The sequence below is a fragment of the Lolium perenne genome, chromosome 4 (assembly GCF_019359855.2).
Source record: "Lolium perenne isolate Kyuss_39 chromosome 4, Kyuss_2.0, whole genome shotgun sequence".
Classification (NCBI taxonomy): Eukaryota; Viridiplantae; Streptophyta; class Magnoliopsida; order Poales; family Poaceae; genus Lolium; species Lolium perenne.
The window spans coordinates 90,963,352-90,980,596 of record NC_067247.2 but is presented as its reverse complement, the minus strand read 5'-3'; the positions used below and the strand labels follow the sequence as shown (position 1 = coordinate 90,980,596).

Sequence of the window (17,245 nt, the reverse complement as noted above, 5' to 3'; positions counted from 1 at the left end):
GAGCTCACACGGAGGAGATGCTGGGGAAGCGGCAGCAGATTACTCACGGTTGCTATCTGCCTATTTGTTTGGATCAGGGCACAACCATCTGACTTCCGTGGAAACGAAGTGACACATAGCCATGTTTTAAAAGGGCAACATATGCTGCCACCCATCCATCGGTTATTGTAGCATTTGCGTCTTGGAAGTAAATGGAGAGATACATATGTGGAAGAGACTATGGAAGTTCCATCAGTTTCTTTTGCTATTTGCCGTATAGAGGAGAGACAGTGGGGGAGATTAAGAGTCAAGAGAGATAATTAAAGGGACCCCATGATGAAGATAAAGACTTGATAATTTAAGTTTTTTTAATAGTTGTGTGGTTGCAACTTGACACGTTGGCAGTTTTTTGTGAGGTGGCAGCCTGATGATGTGGCATGCTTGCATGTTGAGAGAAATCACTTAGTGGGTTGCTCCTATTTAGTTATTATAGATTACGAACTTGTACATCGGAAGGAAGTATTCAACCATGGCAGACTTGTGTCGTGTACTCGTGACTCTAATAACAAGATAGCATGATCTAGGGAACTTATGCAACCATACGTCCATACCTTGCGTACAGTATAAAGTATAAACGGCATCAAATTCAAAATACGACAAGCAGAGAGAAGATCATGTAGACGAGGCAGCAGGCGTAGGCAATGAGCCCCCTATGCTCGTCGGCGGCGCCAGATGCTAGCAGCCTGGTGCAGACCCTGGTTGACCAGAGCACGAACCCCATGGCGACCCCGAAGATGAGCCGGCCGCCCCGTGGCAGGAAGAGGGAGACCGCAGAGAAGATGACCATGGGGAGCATGCCATACCCTACGAGGCTGAGGCACCTGTAGAGGTTGACATCGCCACGGCGTCCGGCCGAGAGCTTCGAGAAGACGAAGTAGAGGAAGACGGACGCGACGGTGACCCAGCCGAGGGCGACCCCGAAGTGGAGCTTCCCGGCGAGGAGCTGGAAGACGCCGAAGGCGAGCACGAACAGGAAGGGGCCGGAGAGGTCGGCGTTCTCGGCGTGGAGGGCCGGGTCGGCGGAGCGTAGCGGGTGGAGGATCGAGATCGTCTTCCGCCAGACCAAACCCAGGTCGATGTCCAGCTCCTCGAGGAGCGGCCGCTCGTCGTCGTCGGGTAACACGGGGGCGGGTGGTTGCAAGGGGCCGGTCTCCGGGATTGGGTGGTGCTGCTGTCTGTAGTTTGGGATGGACACGTCGAAGACCACCGGCGGCACGGGGAAGTCCCACTCCATGGATGGCCACGGCGCGCGACGGCGAGGGTTTCGAGATCCAGGAGTTGGGTTTTGTACTCTGCAATTCCTTCCGGCAGCGTGATCAGCGCAACGCTGTGTGTGCTTTCGTTAGGTTTTCGGCCACTTTCGTTCGTTATTGGATTGACTCTGTTAATTCAGTACTACTGTACATAGGAAGTACGTAGATCGGTAGTCCGATCCAGAGCCTGCGTCGGCCTCGTCCAGGACTGCTCATGAGTTCCCAATCGCACGGAGGCTAGCTTGTCTTTTTCCTTCCCAACACGGAAACACCCAAATGATGCCACAATCCTGCTCGGCCTCCACCATCACTACGTCAGGTGCTAGAATTGCCGGCACTTTCTTGCCGGCACTTCTCAAATGTGCCTGCATTTGTAATCTTTGCCGGCATTTTTTGGGTCTGTGCCAGTAATTCTCATCAATTTCTCAGCATTTTTCAAAATGTGCCGGTAATACCTATTTTTACCGGCACTTTATCGAGTGTCTCCAGTTGTTTTCGTGGCAAATCTTCAAAAGTGCCGGCAATGCTCAATATTACCGGCACTTTATCGATATGCCTCGAGATGTTTTCGTGGCAAATCTTCAAAAGTGCCGGCAATGCTCAGTATTACCGGCACTTTATCGATATGCCTCCAGTTGTTTTCGTGGCAAATGTTCAAAAGTGCCGGCAATGCTCATTACAGGCATACAGGTAAGTGCCAGCAATTTCTTTCGCTGGCATTCCTTAAAAAGTGCCGGCAATGCATCACAGACATACAAAAGCATCACATGCATCACAGATATAGCAGTAAGATGCATCACAGGCATAGCAGTAAGATGCATCACATGCATCACAGATATAGCAGTAAGATGCATCACAGGCATAGCACGTCAGGCATTACATACAAAAGCATGTCAGACATTACATACAAAAGCATCACAGGCATTATAATGCCCACTGGTAGGCATCAAAAGTAGTTCAGCAGTTCAGCACTTACTTCAGCAACTTAGACAACTAACAGTCCATAGCAACTTAGACAACTAATAGTCCATAACTAACTGGATGACTCAGGGAAGTTGAGCACTTACTCTGATGACTCAGATGAATCAGAGTCATCAGAGTCATCAGGTACACTGTGGATCATCAGACCAAGCTTACCTTTCATGTCAACGTAGAATTCAAAGATGCAGATGGCTCCTTCTTTGATCTCATAAGTAATCATAGCCTTTGACCAACCAGTTGCTATGATTGCATTGTTGGCCTTTCCCTTTGCCATCTTCATGGTCACTTTAAAGCATGCATCGCTGTCGGTGTACTCTAGAGCAACAGTAACAACATTGCCTGGAGCATGGTCAATGAACCTTTTCAGGTACTTGGCAGTGAACTTCTTTCCAATATCCTGTCAACCATACAATGTATACAATCAGTTCCAATTAGCAACAGTAATAGCATTCTTATAGTACTCAACAGTAATGAAGGTTAGGTTTTGTATTTTTACCAGCTTGCATTTATTTTTTATCACTGCTGACTTGGTCATCCTGTAGACATAGTACTCAAATTCCTCTGTTGGAAAGTGGTTGCAGTGCTCATTAAGGAAATTGACTTGACCTTTTGTCAAGTACATGTCATTTCCAAACATGCAGTGCTCATCAAAATCATGGCTCCCACTTACCAGTGGCCCTAGTTGTAACAAAGAGATATGTCATTGTTAAGTAATGGAAGCCTACATTAGTAAAAATAAATAAATAACCACATTGATGTTAACCAACATTGATGTTAACCCACATTAGACTAGAGATGATGTTAACCAACAGGAAGAAGAAGGAATCAATTGCAATTTCATACCTCTGAAGACCCCAAAGGAATGACAGTCACATTCAGACTTGTCACATTCAGACATGGCAGCATCTGAGCTTGAAGAACCGGAGTACAAGCTTGGATCACTGTCAATTTCAATTGGATTGTCTTTTGTGGATCCCATCTAGAAGGTTGAAGTTATAATATTAATAGACAACTCAAATTAATATCAAAATAATATGAAGACAGACAGACAGTAATGCATTTTAACTGAAGACAGTAGAGCAACTAGATGGTTGGGCTTCATTTGCATGTACTATTTTCTAAGGCTAGGAGCTAAACCAACAAGATAATAGGAGGAACTGATCCAGACATAATTAAACCACTTCAAACAGTTGCATATGCTTTTATACTTATTGTCCTATGCTACTGCTTATGTATCTGCATATCTGTATAAAACCATAACCAGACATTATCACCAGACAATTGGTAAACAGAGACAGTTTCTATTGCCTTGTAACTCATCCAACAAAAGCAATTGTCATGTTAAACAATTCATTATCACCAAGCACAAAACAAATTTATCTCTTGCGTTTCATTTGTCTGAATAGCCAAAAAGACTTGGCAGTTGACAATAGCCAAAAAGACTTGACAGTTCCATCTACCACCAGCACCACTGGATGCACAAGCCAATACATGCAATCAAAGACCACCCAATGAAACCCTAGATAATTAAACCATCAGAAATCCTAGAAATTCTTCATAAGCAAGCATAATGGCTTTCATATGAACTATGATTCCCTATTATGCAAGCAGAGATAGGCAGCCAACAAGATTAAGCCAAGTGTGTGAGCAACCAGTTAGTAGCAAGGCTACTAAGGTAATGGATTTACCAACAACAGATAACCATCACTATCAGTAGGCATCAAAACTTAATCATCTGAACCTCACTATCCAGTAAAGGATTCAGACTTTATTTATTTCCAAAGTATCCATGGAAACATCAAATCATGCAAAGCAAAACACTTAAGCATCACTGCATATGCAGTTCATCAGTAATCCATTCATCCAGGATGGATTACATAACAAATCCATGCATGAATTATGCCAAGGTATCACTGTAAAGCAACAGGAACACATATTCAGATGCATAAGTAGCATCAGTAGCATGCATCAGTGAAGACAACAGCTAGCAATTCATCCATATAAGCGTAGGATCAAGCCAAGAAGTATAGGATAGCATCAATAAGCCAGTACATGCAATCCAGGATGGAGTAGCATGGCATGCACAAGCCAGTACATGCAATCAATGCAAAATGACAGAAATGCTCCTCATCAACCACTAAGACCAGTATATGCACAGCCCAACAAAACTTAATCATCTGAACCTCAATTGTTCATCTTTTTAGAAGATTTACACACATGATTAAACGACAGACCATCCCTGTTTTTGGACACCAACAACAGAAGCCTAAACGATTACTGGTTTCATAGGCGGATCTACACGAGGAATGGTTGACAAGATTTTGGGGATGGGGATCAAGGATTATTGAATGGGGATCAAGATCTTGGAATGGGGATCAAGGATCAAGATTTGGAATGGAGAGTCCAAGATTTGGTTGTACCTTTCCTCGCCGGCGTTGCCTTGGACGTGTTCGCCGGCGTTGCCTCCGACGTGTTCGCCGGCGTGGTCTCCTCCTTCCGGCTCCTCAGCTCCGTCTCCTCCTTCCGGCTCCTCAGTGTACAAGAAAACCCTAGCGGAGTGGGGGAAATGAAACCTAGATCGTGTCCGGGCGGAGAGGAAGAGGCAATATATGCACTTCTTATTTTGCGAAAAAAGCCCTGCGTGCTTTCTCACTTACACACTTTCGTCCTCCCACGTCGTCGTTAATTTTGCAAAAAAGCCATTCGTGCTTTCCACTTAAACACTTTCGTCCTCCCACCGCGGCGTTCCACTTAAATACCGCTCTCCTCCCTTCGTGCCTCCTCTTTCGACCAAAAAAAACCCTAGCTTTCTTCCTCCTGCCGCCGCCGCCGTTCTTCCTCCTTCGCCACCGCTGTTCTCCCTCGCCGACCGCCATGGATCCTTCTTATCCGCAATGGCCGTTCTCCTCTGGTCTTTCTCTCCGTCGCAAGTATGGAGAACCATCGCCACCGGTGCAGCCACCAGCATCACGCCGCAAGATCAGCAATCTTGGGCCGCCGTCTCCGTCGCTGCCACCTGTGCAGCCACCGCAAGCTCATTGGCGCAGGAACCCCGGAGCAGGATCTACAGGAGCAGGATCTACCGGAGCAGGTCCCCATCGCAGGCCCTTCCATGCCCCATCTCCTTCACCATCTCGTTCGCAGGACCAAGACAAGGAGATGAGAGACAAGGTACTGACATCAATTCTCACTCTCGATTAGGTAGATTTGGAAGCTCTGTTTATGTCCTTAGTTGGTGAATGTTTGAAACAAGGTACTGACTCTACATTTCATCATCTCCGGCGCAGGCACCACAGGCTCCCCTCTTCAGGACCGTCACCATTCCGCTCTCACCAACTTCCTCAACATTTCCCTCCCTGGAGTCCCTGCCACCGGGACAGATTCACAACATCTCCATTTTACGATCTGCAACCACCGGACACTCCTTCGCCAGCAGCGCAGCAGCACCCTCGCCAGCAGCAGCAGCACCCTCGCCAGCAGCAGCAGCACCCTCGCCAGCAGGTTTGTTTCATTCTTAATTCATCTTATGTGATGTTTAATTCATCGTTTGATAGCTTGTACTGCACCTGTCCGAACATAACTGCACATTCTTTGGATGCCTGCATACAACAATTCATCTCTGTTCAGCCACAGCACATGTGTTTGATTGCCATTTTGGGCACCCTGGCAACAGTTTCTCCTCACCACATTCAAATATGGTGACTTTACCATCACATAATGGCACACAAACACGATCATAAGAACAACAGACAGTTCTATACACTGGAACAGAGTACTTAGCTCCTAATCTAGCATCAGAGTTGTAATTTATCATTCTTAATTCATCTTGTTTGTCCATCATGAAATTTATGTACTGGTACATTATGGGAAGCTTAATTTATGTTGTTTGCCATCACAGTGAGAAGAACAAGAAGGAGCCAGACTATGAGACTGAAGAGGATGATTATTACAGTGAAGATGACGATCATTACAGTGAAGACGATGATCATTACAGTGAAGACGATGATTACTTCAGTGCTGACAAGGATGATTGGAACACATGGACCATTCTTCGAGGTTTGTTTCTTAATCAAAGTTATGTTTCAAAGATGACAAGTGCTGCATTACCTTACTATTATTTTAACACCACAATATTTTGTCAAATAGGGCCAGGTTTCGGTGGTGATGAATCATTTGACAAGTGCTGCATTTTTGGAAATGAAGTGCAGCTGACTTGCAATCAAAGGAATCAGCTATGTAGCATTGTGGAGGAGCTGCCAATGCCAGAAATGAAGCATTATGTCTGCACATTGATGAAAAACAATGTAATACCAGGAGAAGGTAAAATGGTAAGTATATTTGCACTAGAATAGCTTCTAAATAGTATCTGTATCTAGTTGCTCACATTCTGCCAGCAACTCTTGGTCAAACCAAGTGATGTCACCTAAATGGTCATGTTTGATTGTTGTTTTGATTTACTTGCCCTTATCCTTCTTGCTCCTGGATGATCTTGCTTTAGTTCCTATGTCTCTGGCTTGATTTACTTGCCCTTATCCTTCTTGCTCCTGGATGATCTTGCTTTAGTTCCTATGTCTCTGTTTGATTTACTTTCCCTTATCCTTCTTGCTCCTGGATGATCTTGCTTTAGTTCCTATGTCTCTGGTTTGATTGACTTTGGTTGGTTTGGAGGATGATGCATGGTTCCATAACATTGTAAATTCTTGTAGGAATTTCACTGATTTCGAATTTGTTCCATCAATTTCAGGATTTTTCACAAGAGTACACCAGTGCATATCTTGTTAAATTTCTCATGTCACAACAGCACATTAAGTATGGCATTTCTGGTGGAGCTCATGATGTCGTTGTAGTTGTCAACTGTAGTACAAGCTCTCTAAGCAAGTACTGCAGGATGAGGTATGATGGTGATCGAAAGGCCAAGATCAGTGTTGGATGGACAAAAACTGTTAAATCATTCAAACTCAAGGAAGGAGAGGTTTGCAAGATAACCTTCAAGGATGAGAGGGATATTCCGTGGGCTAGGAGGGATCAGTTTGCCTGGCTAAGGATGGTTATCACAAAACTTGAAGATGGTTCAGTGTAGAAGTCCAGTGTTAGATGGTTCAGTAGTTATAAGTTAAGTGTTATTGGTTCTTGCTGTAATACTGGTCAAGACTATTATAAGTTATGCATGGATCTTATGAATTAAGTCTCATAGTCTTGCTGTAATACTGGTCAAGACTATTATAAGTTATGCATTGATCTTTTGACGTCTGATTATCCTGCCTGTATTGTTCTGCAATGCATGGATCTTTTGTATTTGCCTTCCTGTATTGATGATGATTTCTTTCCTTTTGAACAAAATGACTATCCTGACATCAATGTTCTGAATTAATCTATATTCAGAACAAGGCAGGTAGCCAACATTTGGCAATTTTAAAAATGTCCATTCAATGTATTTCTGTTCCATTGGGCCTACACTTGAATTAGTTATTTGCATAATGGGCCTGTGGGCCTTTTTTTGGAAACGACATGAGGGTGTTGCCCTTCCTATCGTGGGAACGTGGGTAAGTGGTAGTTCCGTTTATATAAGAAGGCCAACCGTCCAAGAGAATACACAGAAGCAGTTCCTGGTGAGTTCCTCTATTTTTCACACCTCTTCTTTCTTCATTGATGATTCATGCAGCGCCAGAACCATAGGGAGGATCAGTTTGGACAATTTGTTTTCCTTCTTCTGCGTTGCACTTTCGGTAGGTACACATACTTCCTTGCTTCTGCATCAATTTTCATGTCCATTTCTTCTATGGTCATAATCATGTTCTTATCAGGGATGGATGTGGTTGGTTGTCATTTCTGTCGTCAACCACTGGAAATTTGTGGTCGCCGTTCTAACAGGCGTGCAGTTTCTTTTGAAGTTCAGATGATGCAGGGATTTGAAAATGGAATGGTTAGTATGTGCCTCCCTGCTCTACCAAATTATTTCTTGATGTGCCTCCCTGCTCTAATAAGTTGCATTTTTCCCTTGCATTAATAATTCTTGATGTGCCTCCCTGCTCTACCAAATTATTTCTTAATGTGCCTTGCAATGCTCAGTATGGTATGCTATTAGTTTTTCATTCCTCCCTGCTCTTCTAATTTATTTTAGATTGTGCCTTGCAAATTCAAGGAGCAAGTTAGTAAGCTTGCATGTTCAGAGAACTGGATGGTGGCAAAATGCCCAATGAGGGTTTATGACATGTACCTTGTGAAAGATGGTACCAATACAACTATTTGTGGTCCATACTGGAGGTCCCTTGTCAGGTTATATAATATCCAACTTGGTGATGTACTTTCTTTCACCTACATGGAAGAAGAGAACAGATTCCATCTCAATGTGTACCGAATTGTGAACACTATCAAGGAAGAAAAACCTTATGCTGGAGAACAAGGTATGATACATTATTCATGTGTTCATGTATTTTTTGCCTGACATGAGGTTATCATTACAGCTTCTAAATAATAATCTGTACTGACTTGTTTCTTTGTTCTGGATCAGTTGTTTATGATGACATCCCAAGAATCAGAGTGCAACTCCACAAGACAATATTTACAAACATCAGAGCCATCACTGAGGAGCATATGGCTGCCATTACCTTTGGCCTGACCAAAGTTGTGTTGGCTGCACCAAACCAGGAACTTGATGAAAATGAGTTCTATGAGAGTACAAAGGAGTTGCAGTTCTTTGCTCACATTTATAATGAGGAAAATGTGCACTTTGATGCCCTGGTAAGTTGTACATCTAATAAGACATGTGCAGGACACTTGTGGAACTGTAAATACAAGTCTGTACTGACAAGAGTTTTTTTCTCTCTTTCAGTACCTGAATCCAAAACCATTTAACCATGTCGGCTCCCCTGTCAATGGATTTGCACACTTGTGGAAGAGGGACCTTGAAGAGCCTGTTGTAGCCTTTTACCACATTGAAGGAGATGATCACATTGCATTTACCATTGGGTGGGATCAATTTAGGGAGCAGGCACATATTGTTGAAGGAACTCTCCTTCTAATGATTGCAACACCAAGGGCTGAAGCAATTGATCTGGACTTTGTGGAGATCATCAACCCATGAAGTATAGGGTCTAGTTGTTAAGTGGTCATGTGTGACTTGCTGTTTAATCTCTGTGATTATTATTTGAATGGATGAAGTGTGTAATGTTTAGAACACTGTGTTTTGTAATCTACTGTGATTTGCTTCATAGTATTAAATGTGTTTTGGATTTGCTAAGATTCAATTATAAGACTACTGTAATCTACTGTGATTACTACTATATATGTGAAAGCGAGAATTCCTAAGGCACTTGTGTTTTTATCACATTTGCATGGATTTTTTCTTGCAACAGCTGATGTTCTTTTTGCCATTTCTAAAGGAGATTTCCAAAAAATCCAGGATTTTTAAGTTTTACGATGCAAGAATTCCTAAGGCACTTGTGTTTTTACCACATTTGCATGGATTTTTTCTTGCAACAGTAGTTGATTTTTTCTTGCATGGGCCTTCATTTTCTTTTTGGGCCGGTCGCCAGCCCATATATAACTCATCCTGGGCTGGGTTGTTGGAAGTCATACCGTCCCCCTACTATATTAACCAGTTCATCTCTCTCTCTCCGTCACTTCTTCTCCTCTGTCGCTCCCCTTCTTCCACTTCTCCTGTAGCAGTTCCTCGACGGTGACGACTGGAAGCGGTTATCTCCTGTAGCAGTTCGTCGATGGTTCTTCTTCAAGTTCATCAAGATCTTGCAGTCGCTTCTTCTGCAAGGTGAGTCCGAAACAAAAAAAACCCCCCTCTCTTCTGCAAGTTTTGTTGGAAACAAAAAAACCCCCTCTCCTTGCTTCCAGTTCTTGCCGTCTTTTCCATAAGGTGATTTTTTTGTGCCAGTTCTTCTTGATTGATGTCTCTGCATGGTTTCAATCTATTGAACATTATTCATTCCCTCTATCTAATCTTCTTAGATCTTTTCGCATTAGTCCAATCTGTTTATCCTTTTTCATCCTTGCATGCGTTTGTTTGCTTGATTTTACTGTACTGGTTCATCCTTTTCATCTTTGCATGCGTTTGTTTGCTTGATTTGACTGCATTAGTCCAATCTGTTTATCCTTTTTCGTCCTTGCATGCGGTTGTTTGCTTGATTAGATATGTTTCCACCACTGTAAATACTTTTTTAGGGTTCATATCGTCTTCTATTTTCTGATAGGTTCAAATGGATCAAGGCAACTGTCAGTTCTGCCATCAGCCTATGGACAACTGCAAGTATTCAAACAGGTGTGCTACATCATTCAAGATCATCATGCAAAAGGACTATGATCACTTTGCGGTATGCAATTCCTTGTACAGACTGTTTAATTTCTATTTATCTGCAAGACTAATCTCACATTGCGTTTCATGCTTGAACAGACTGTTCCTTGTTACTTCAAGGAAAAACTGAACAAGTACAGTGACAAGTGGTTGCATGCTCTTGCTGCTGGCCACAGGCTCGATTTGTACTTAGAGAAGACAACAAACTCCACAACCATGTGTGGCCCCTGGTGGTCTTTTCTCCTGATGGCACACCTTGTTGATGTCAACGATGTTGTCACCTTCAAGTTACCTACTGAAGATGACAGTGAAGATGTGATTTCTGATGAAGATGCAGAAGGCATGGAGTATGAAGAAGAGGCTGGTGATGGCATCTTCCAAGTAACTGTTGCAGATCCTGATGGAAACCAGAAACCCTTCTATCTTATGAATGGTATGTACATGACTCCTTTGGAAACTTGTTCAGACAATTAGTTTTTTTATTAATTTGTGTTCACTGTTTTATAAATTTTTGCAGGACCAATTTATGTACCTGAAGAGATCAGAGGCACACTTTACAAGACAACTTTCTCAAACATGCATGCTGTTGGTGAAGCAGACATGACTGAGATAGTCTGGGAAATGTACAAGGATGCATCAAAAGATGTGGACTCAATTGATGAGCTTCAGTACATTGTTCACAGAGTTGATGCAGTTGATGCTACAGCAAAGCAATTGGTAATCTCCCTGCTCAAAAACCTTGTTCATACAGTTCCTGCAGTTCATACAGTTCATACATTTCACATTCAGTATTGCTTAATGCTCTATTCATGTGGTTTCTATTGCAGGCACTGCCAGAGAACCTTGTCCATGGTTACAATTACCCAAATGAGGGGAATTGCAAGGTTTTCTAGCAGGACTATGAGTGAAGACAATGCTGGGCATTACTTCATTCAAACTGGGGTCTTGGGCAGGCTGGTCGTCTGGCTGAATGGAGAAGACATGGACAATTTATGTGAGGCCAACTCCATAGTTCAAGGCTCTCTTCTTCTGATCAGGCTTGATATGATGCAAGACTACATTGGTGTCTCTGTCCACAAGATAGAAGACATCTAATGCTATGCTGATTGAAGATGGTTGCTGACTGAAGATGCTTTAGTTTACGTTGGTGCTTTTGACTGTAGTTTGTGCAATATGTAATTACTGTTAGTTTGTGGAAGACATATTGTTGGTGGTTACTTTTGTTGATGTGCTGCTATGGCACACATCCTGTTGTTGCCTAATGTTGATGTGCTGCTATGGAACACATCTTGCTGGTGTTTACTTTTGTTGATGTGCTGCTTATGTAAGACCTGATGATGGCATGATCAAATATGTGTGTTATTACTATGTGTTAGGAAGTTAACTGAATTTGTATTACTATATATGTCAATGCAAGAATTCCTAATGCACTTGTGCTTTCATCACATTTGCATTGAATTTTTCTTGTAACAATAGCTGCTGCATTTTTTGAAAATTCTGTTGTTCTTTTTGCACAAGATGTACAATTGATCTTGTACTTGTTGCTTCTACTGCTAGCTTGGTTTACTTGGTCCTAGCAGTAGAAGCAAGTCATTTTTTACATTGTCTATTTGGTAAAAAAAATTCATAGATAGGTAACTGCTCACCATGTGTTTTGGTCAGATAAATGGATGAACTGCTTATGCAGTAGTGATTCCCTTGATATGTTTATAAACATGGATAGAAGCCAACTTAAGCATGGATTTAAGCATGGATTCCAATGAGTTTAAATGAAGCATTGCTTTTAAAGATGGATTTAAGCATGTTTAAAAGCAGCATTGCTTTTACCAAATGATTATTTTGTTTAAAAGCAGCATTGCTTTTACCAAAACGATTAGGGTTCCTTCCACCGAACTCATTTTTACCAAATGGTCCTTCCACCGAACTCATTTTTACCAAATGGTCCTTCCACTCTCTCGTTTAGGGTTTCCTTCGTTTTCCTTCGTCATTTTTCCTCTCTCGTTCTCCTTCGCCGCCACCGATCTCGCCCTCCTTCGCCGCCGCCCTCCTTCGCCGCCGCCCTCCTTCGCCGGCGCCCTCCTTCGCTGCCGCCCTTCTCCGCCACCTCCGCCCTCCTCCACCTTCTCCCTCCTCCACCGATCTAGATCTCCTCCACCTCGGCCTTCCTCCTTCGCCGCCCTCCTTTGCCGCCGCCCTCCTCCACCGATCTAGATCTCCTCCACCTCGGCCCTCCTCCACTCATCTAGATCTCCTCCACCTTGGCCCTCCTCCACCGATTCTGCTGACGGCGACCCTCCAGAAGCCATGGTGGATCCTAGTGGAGTTGAAGCCATGGTGGATCCTAGTGGAGTTCAAGCCATGCTGAATCCTACGGGAGTTCAAGCCATGGTGAATCCAAGTGGAGACCAAGCTAAGGTTGATCCGCGGCGATCGTTTCTCCGTCGATTCAGGAGCTCAAACAACACGGAGGCGAGTTCGTCTGGTACGTGGTGAATCGAACCTCCAACTCCAAACTCCTGTATCACTGGTTTGCTATAAATTGACTATGATTTGCTGGTTTGCTTGAATACTTGGATTGCTCTAGTACTGGATTGTAGTTGCTGGATTGCATGCTAACCTTCCTGTATTACTTGGTTAATATTGACTGCATGCTAACATTCTTGTATTACTTGGTTAATTGTTTGCATGCTAACCTTCCTGTACTACTTGGTTAATTGATTGCTTGCTAACCTTCCTGTATTACTTGGTTAATTGATTGCTTGCTTGATTACTGGATTACTGCAATGTATCAATTAATATAAGATGGCTTAGTTCATTACTGGATTCTATTTAAACTCTAAGTTTTACTAAAAACAGTAAAAATGGATAAGAATTGGATGGAAGCTTCAAGGTCTTCAGATGAGTATGCAGCTGGAGTCTCCTTATTCTTGAAATTTGCTCTAAGAAATGAAGTGAAAGACAGTAAGATACTTTGTCCATGTAAAAACTGTGGGAACAGGTTCTGGTATGATGTAGAAACTGTAAATGATCATCTAATCTGTACTGGTTTTATGCCTGGATATAAAACCTGGTTGTTTCATGGGGAACAAGCTGTTAACAATGATCTTGACACACAATCTAGCTTTCCAGAAGATACTAGTAATGCTAGAGATGAGATTGACCAGCTACTGTTAGATGGGTTTGACATGTACAATACAAGTTCATTGCATTCAGAAGAAGAAGGGAGTGAAGATGATAGTGAAGATGAAGATGTCGAATCATACAAGAGGTTAGTCAATGATGGTGGCCAGCAGTTGTACCCAGGATGCAAGAAGTTTTCTAAACTGCAGTTTCTAGTAAGATTGATCAATATTAAAAATGTCAGGGGAATGACAAATGCTGCATTTGAAGATATGCTGACACTGTTCAGGGAAGCACTACCTGAAGGACATTCTCTGCCTAAGAAATTTCATGAAGAAAAGCAGTACATCAGAGGAGTTGGTCTTGCATATGATACTTATGATGCCTGTTTCAATGACTGCATAATTTTCAGAGGCATCCATGCCAAGGCCAATGTCTGCCCAGTTTGCAAAACAAGCAGGTGGAAGACTGTAAGAAGTGTAGTAGGTGGGAAGAGAATCAGTAGGGTGCCAATGAAAGTTATCAGGCATTTCCCACTGAACAAAAGAGTCAGGAGGTTGTTTATATCTAACAAAACAGCATCTCTGATGAGTTGGCACAATGATGGGAGAACCAAAGATGAAGTAATGAGGCATCCAGCTGATTCACCTGCTTGGAAGAACTTTGACAGCAGGTACAGGTCGTTCAGCAAAGAACCAAGGAACATCAGATTTGGATTAGCTACAGATGGATTCAACCCTTTCAGGAATATGAACTTGTCTTACAGCATCTGGCCTATAATTCTGATCCCATACAACTTCCCTCCTTGGATTTGCATGAAGGAGACCAACTTTATCTTGTCTGTCATTGTACCAGGAAGGGGATCACGAGGGAAAGACATTGATGTATACCTGCAACTAGTAATTGATGAGCTACAGGAGTTGTGGCACCATGGAGTTCTGGTATATGATTCTCATTTTGGTAAAAAGTTTAGAGTCCATGCTGCACTGCTCTGGACCATCAGTGATTGGCTGGGCCGTGGAATATTGAGTGGTGAAAGCATTGTTGTCTGTTCTCATTGCCTCTTAGGAACTTGTTCTAGACGGTTGAAGCATGGACACAAAGCATGTTTTCTAGGTCACAGAAGGTTCTTGTCAATGAATCATCCATTCAGAAGTGATGAGGAATCTTTTGATGGGACAACTGATTTGTGGAACCTCCAGTGCAGCCTACAGGTGAAGAAATTTCTGCTATGACAATGGATATCCAAACTGCATATGGAAAACTGCAGAAGCAAAAGAGGATTGGAAGGAAGAAAAGGAATAGAGGTGAAGTGGATGAGGATTTGGAGAATATGGAGGAAGTACATACTATTGAATCAACTTTTAAGAAGAGAAGCATTTTTTTCAACTAGAGTATTTGAAATTTTTGCTTGTGAGGCACAACTTGGATTCAATGCACATTGAGAAGAATGTGCTTGATGTGGATAAAAGGTCAAAAGATAATGCAAAAGCTAGGATGGATATGAAGAGAATGAAGATTAGAGAACATTTGCATATTAATGAAACACAAGAAAAACCTGACTTGCCAGAGGCAGTGTACTACATGGAGTCATCAAAGAAGAAGCTTTTCTGTGGACTGGTGAAAAATGTGAGATTTCCAGACAACCATGCTTCCTCCATGTACAACAAGGTAAGGTTAGAGGAAAACAAGTTTGTTGGGCTGAAAACTCATGATTGCCACATTTTGTTTGAAGAAATCTTACCTCTGGCTATAATGAAGACATTGCCTGAAGAAGTTGCATTGCCCTTAGTGAAGCTTGCCAAGTGCTTCAAAGTCATTACTTCGAAGATCGTCAGTAATAAAGAGATAGCAATTGTTGAAGAACAGTTGCCAGAGATATTATGTCAACTTGAGAAGATTTTTCCTCCAACGTTCTTCGACATAATGGAGCACCTAGTTATACATCTCCCAGCTGAAGTGAGACTTGCTGGGCCTGTTCAATTCAGGAACATGTGGTCCACCGAGATGTTTATTGGCAACATGAAAAACTGGGTACACAATAGAAGCCACCCTGAAGGATCTATTGCAGAGTCATATTTGTTCGATGAGTGTTTGACATTCTGCTCTAGATATGTGGATGATTGTAACACCAAGTTCAACAAAGCTCCAAGACATGATGATAACATGACAAGTAGTGCAAACAAAAATTGCAGCAAGTACCTGAAGATTTTTGGAAGACCATTATCAGCTTGCAGTACTTCTGAACTAGATCACCTGTCATGGACACAAGCACAGAAGTATGTACTCTTCAATTATGAGCACATCAATTACTACACAGAGAAGCATATGAAAGCTTTAGCTGCTGGGAAAAAGAAAAAAAATAAAAGACAGGTAGAAGCAGAACATCACAGAACATTCCATCTTTGGTTCATTGACCATGTGCAGTCTTTGCTTCTTAAAGGCACTAAATTGCCAGCAGAAATTGTTTTGCTAGCAAACAAGCCTTACATGATGGTGAAGAAGTACAACAGCTACATCATTAATGGTTGTGTATTCCACACAAAGGAGTTTGCAGCAGGCAAAAGCACCCAATGTGATGGAGTGTCAAACTCAGCTATGACTTCCAGTTATTCTAGTTCTAAAGATAAGAACCCAGTAAAAGGAGAAGTAGAATACTATGGTAGAATAGTAGAGATTGTTGAGTTAAATTATTCCAACCAAGGAAGTGTTTTACTGTTCAAATGTGAATGGTCAAAACCTGCTGGAGTTAAAAACATTACCAACTTTGGGGTAACACAAGTAAACCTGAAGCAGTTAGAATTTGGATCAGAACCATTTATATTTGCAAGTCAAGCTAAGTAGATATACTATGTGAAAGATGATGTAGATGATGATTGGTACTCTGTTGTTTGTCCTTCAATTAGAGATTACTTTGACATGGAGCCTAGAATAGACACTTAGTTTGGGTATGACAGTCCTGTTTGACATGTTCTTCCTTTTCTTTGAAGTTACTATATGTGCATGAACAAATAATTCAGTTAATATATGTGCAGGAACAAATAAGTCAGATACTCAAGATTGGAAGGAAAAGATGATCCAATTAGGTGGAGCTGTAACAGCTGAAAGTAATGGTGCTAATATTTATGAAAGGTTCATACACATAGCAAAAGCTACTGGATACTTGCTAGGGAACCAGCAAGTAAGTAATGAATTCTACATCTCAACACCTTTGTACACAACCAATTTTGCAGGATTCCAATATATTTGTCTAACTATTACTTTTAAATTTCCTTTGTTCAGATTGTTGAGAATGAAACTATATATGAACAACTAGAGGAAGATGAAGATGATGATGATGATTAAGATGACAGTGATGAAGAGGATGATGAGGAAGAAGATGGTGCTGAGGATGGGCAGAGAGTAAATGATGGTGAAGACTATGACAGTGATGCAACTACTGATCCTGGTGATGAATATGAAGATGGATCAATTAAAATTAACAACACTCCTGGCTAGATTCTTGATCTATAATGTTCTATCTTGTCAATGGAAAGAACTATAGTAT

General features: G+C 42.1%; 2 protein-coding genes across 2 annotated transcripts; one reads left to right on the top strand and one right to left on the bottom strand.

Annotated features, from left to right (window-relative positions):
- Positions 1 to 625: 625 nt before the first annotated feature.
- On the bottom strand, positions 626 to 1,273 carry LOC127348492 (uncharacterized). Its single transcript, XM_051374506.1, has one exon. It carries the CDS (start codon positions 1,271 to 1,273, stop codon positions 626 to 628), a length of 648 nt encoding a protein of 215 aa, XP_051230466.1.
- Positions 1,274 to 12,882: 11,609 nt separating this feature from the next.
- LOC127346992 (uncharacterized) lies at positions 12,883 to 17,043 on the top strand. Its single transcript, XM_071829075.1, has 7 exons — positions 12,883 to 13,060; positions 13,435 to 14,730; positions 14,901 to 15,040; positions 15,148 to 15,369; positions 15,460 to 16,528; positions 16,734 to 16,879; positions 16,981 to 17,043. The coding sequence occupies exons 1-7, from the start codon at positions 12,883 to 12,885 to the stop codon at positions 17,041 to 17,043; spliced, it is 3,114 nt and encodes a 1,037-aa protein (XP_071685176.1).
- The last annotated feature ends 202 nt before the right edge of the window (positions 17,044 to 17,245 follow it).

What these genes read in the sequence shown, in the direction of transcription:
- LOC127346992 (XM_071829075.1), top strand. Translation starts at nt 12,883, where the DNA reads ATGGTGGATCCTAGTGGAGTTGAAGCCATGGTGGATCCTAGTGGAGTT. An exon ending in GGGCCGTGGAATATTGAGTG is followed by an intron (nt 14,731 to 14,900) that starts GTGAAAGCATTG and finishes TGGAACCTCCAG; the next exon opens with TGCAGCCTACAGGTGAAGAA. An exon ending in AGAACCATTTATATTTGCAA is followed by an intron (nt 16,529 to 16,733) that starts GTCAAGCTAAGT and finishes ATATATGTGCAG; the next exon opens with GAACAAATAAGTCAGATACT.
- LOC127348492 (XM_051374506.1), bottom strand. Translation starts at nt 1,273, where the DNA reads ATGGAGTGGGACTTCCCCGTGCCGCCGGTGGTCTTCGACGTGTCCATC.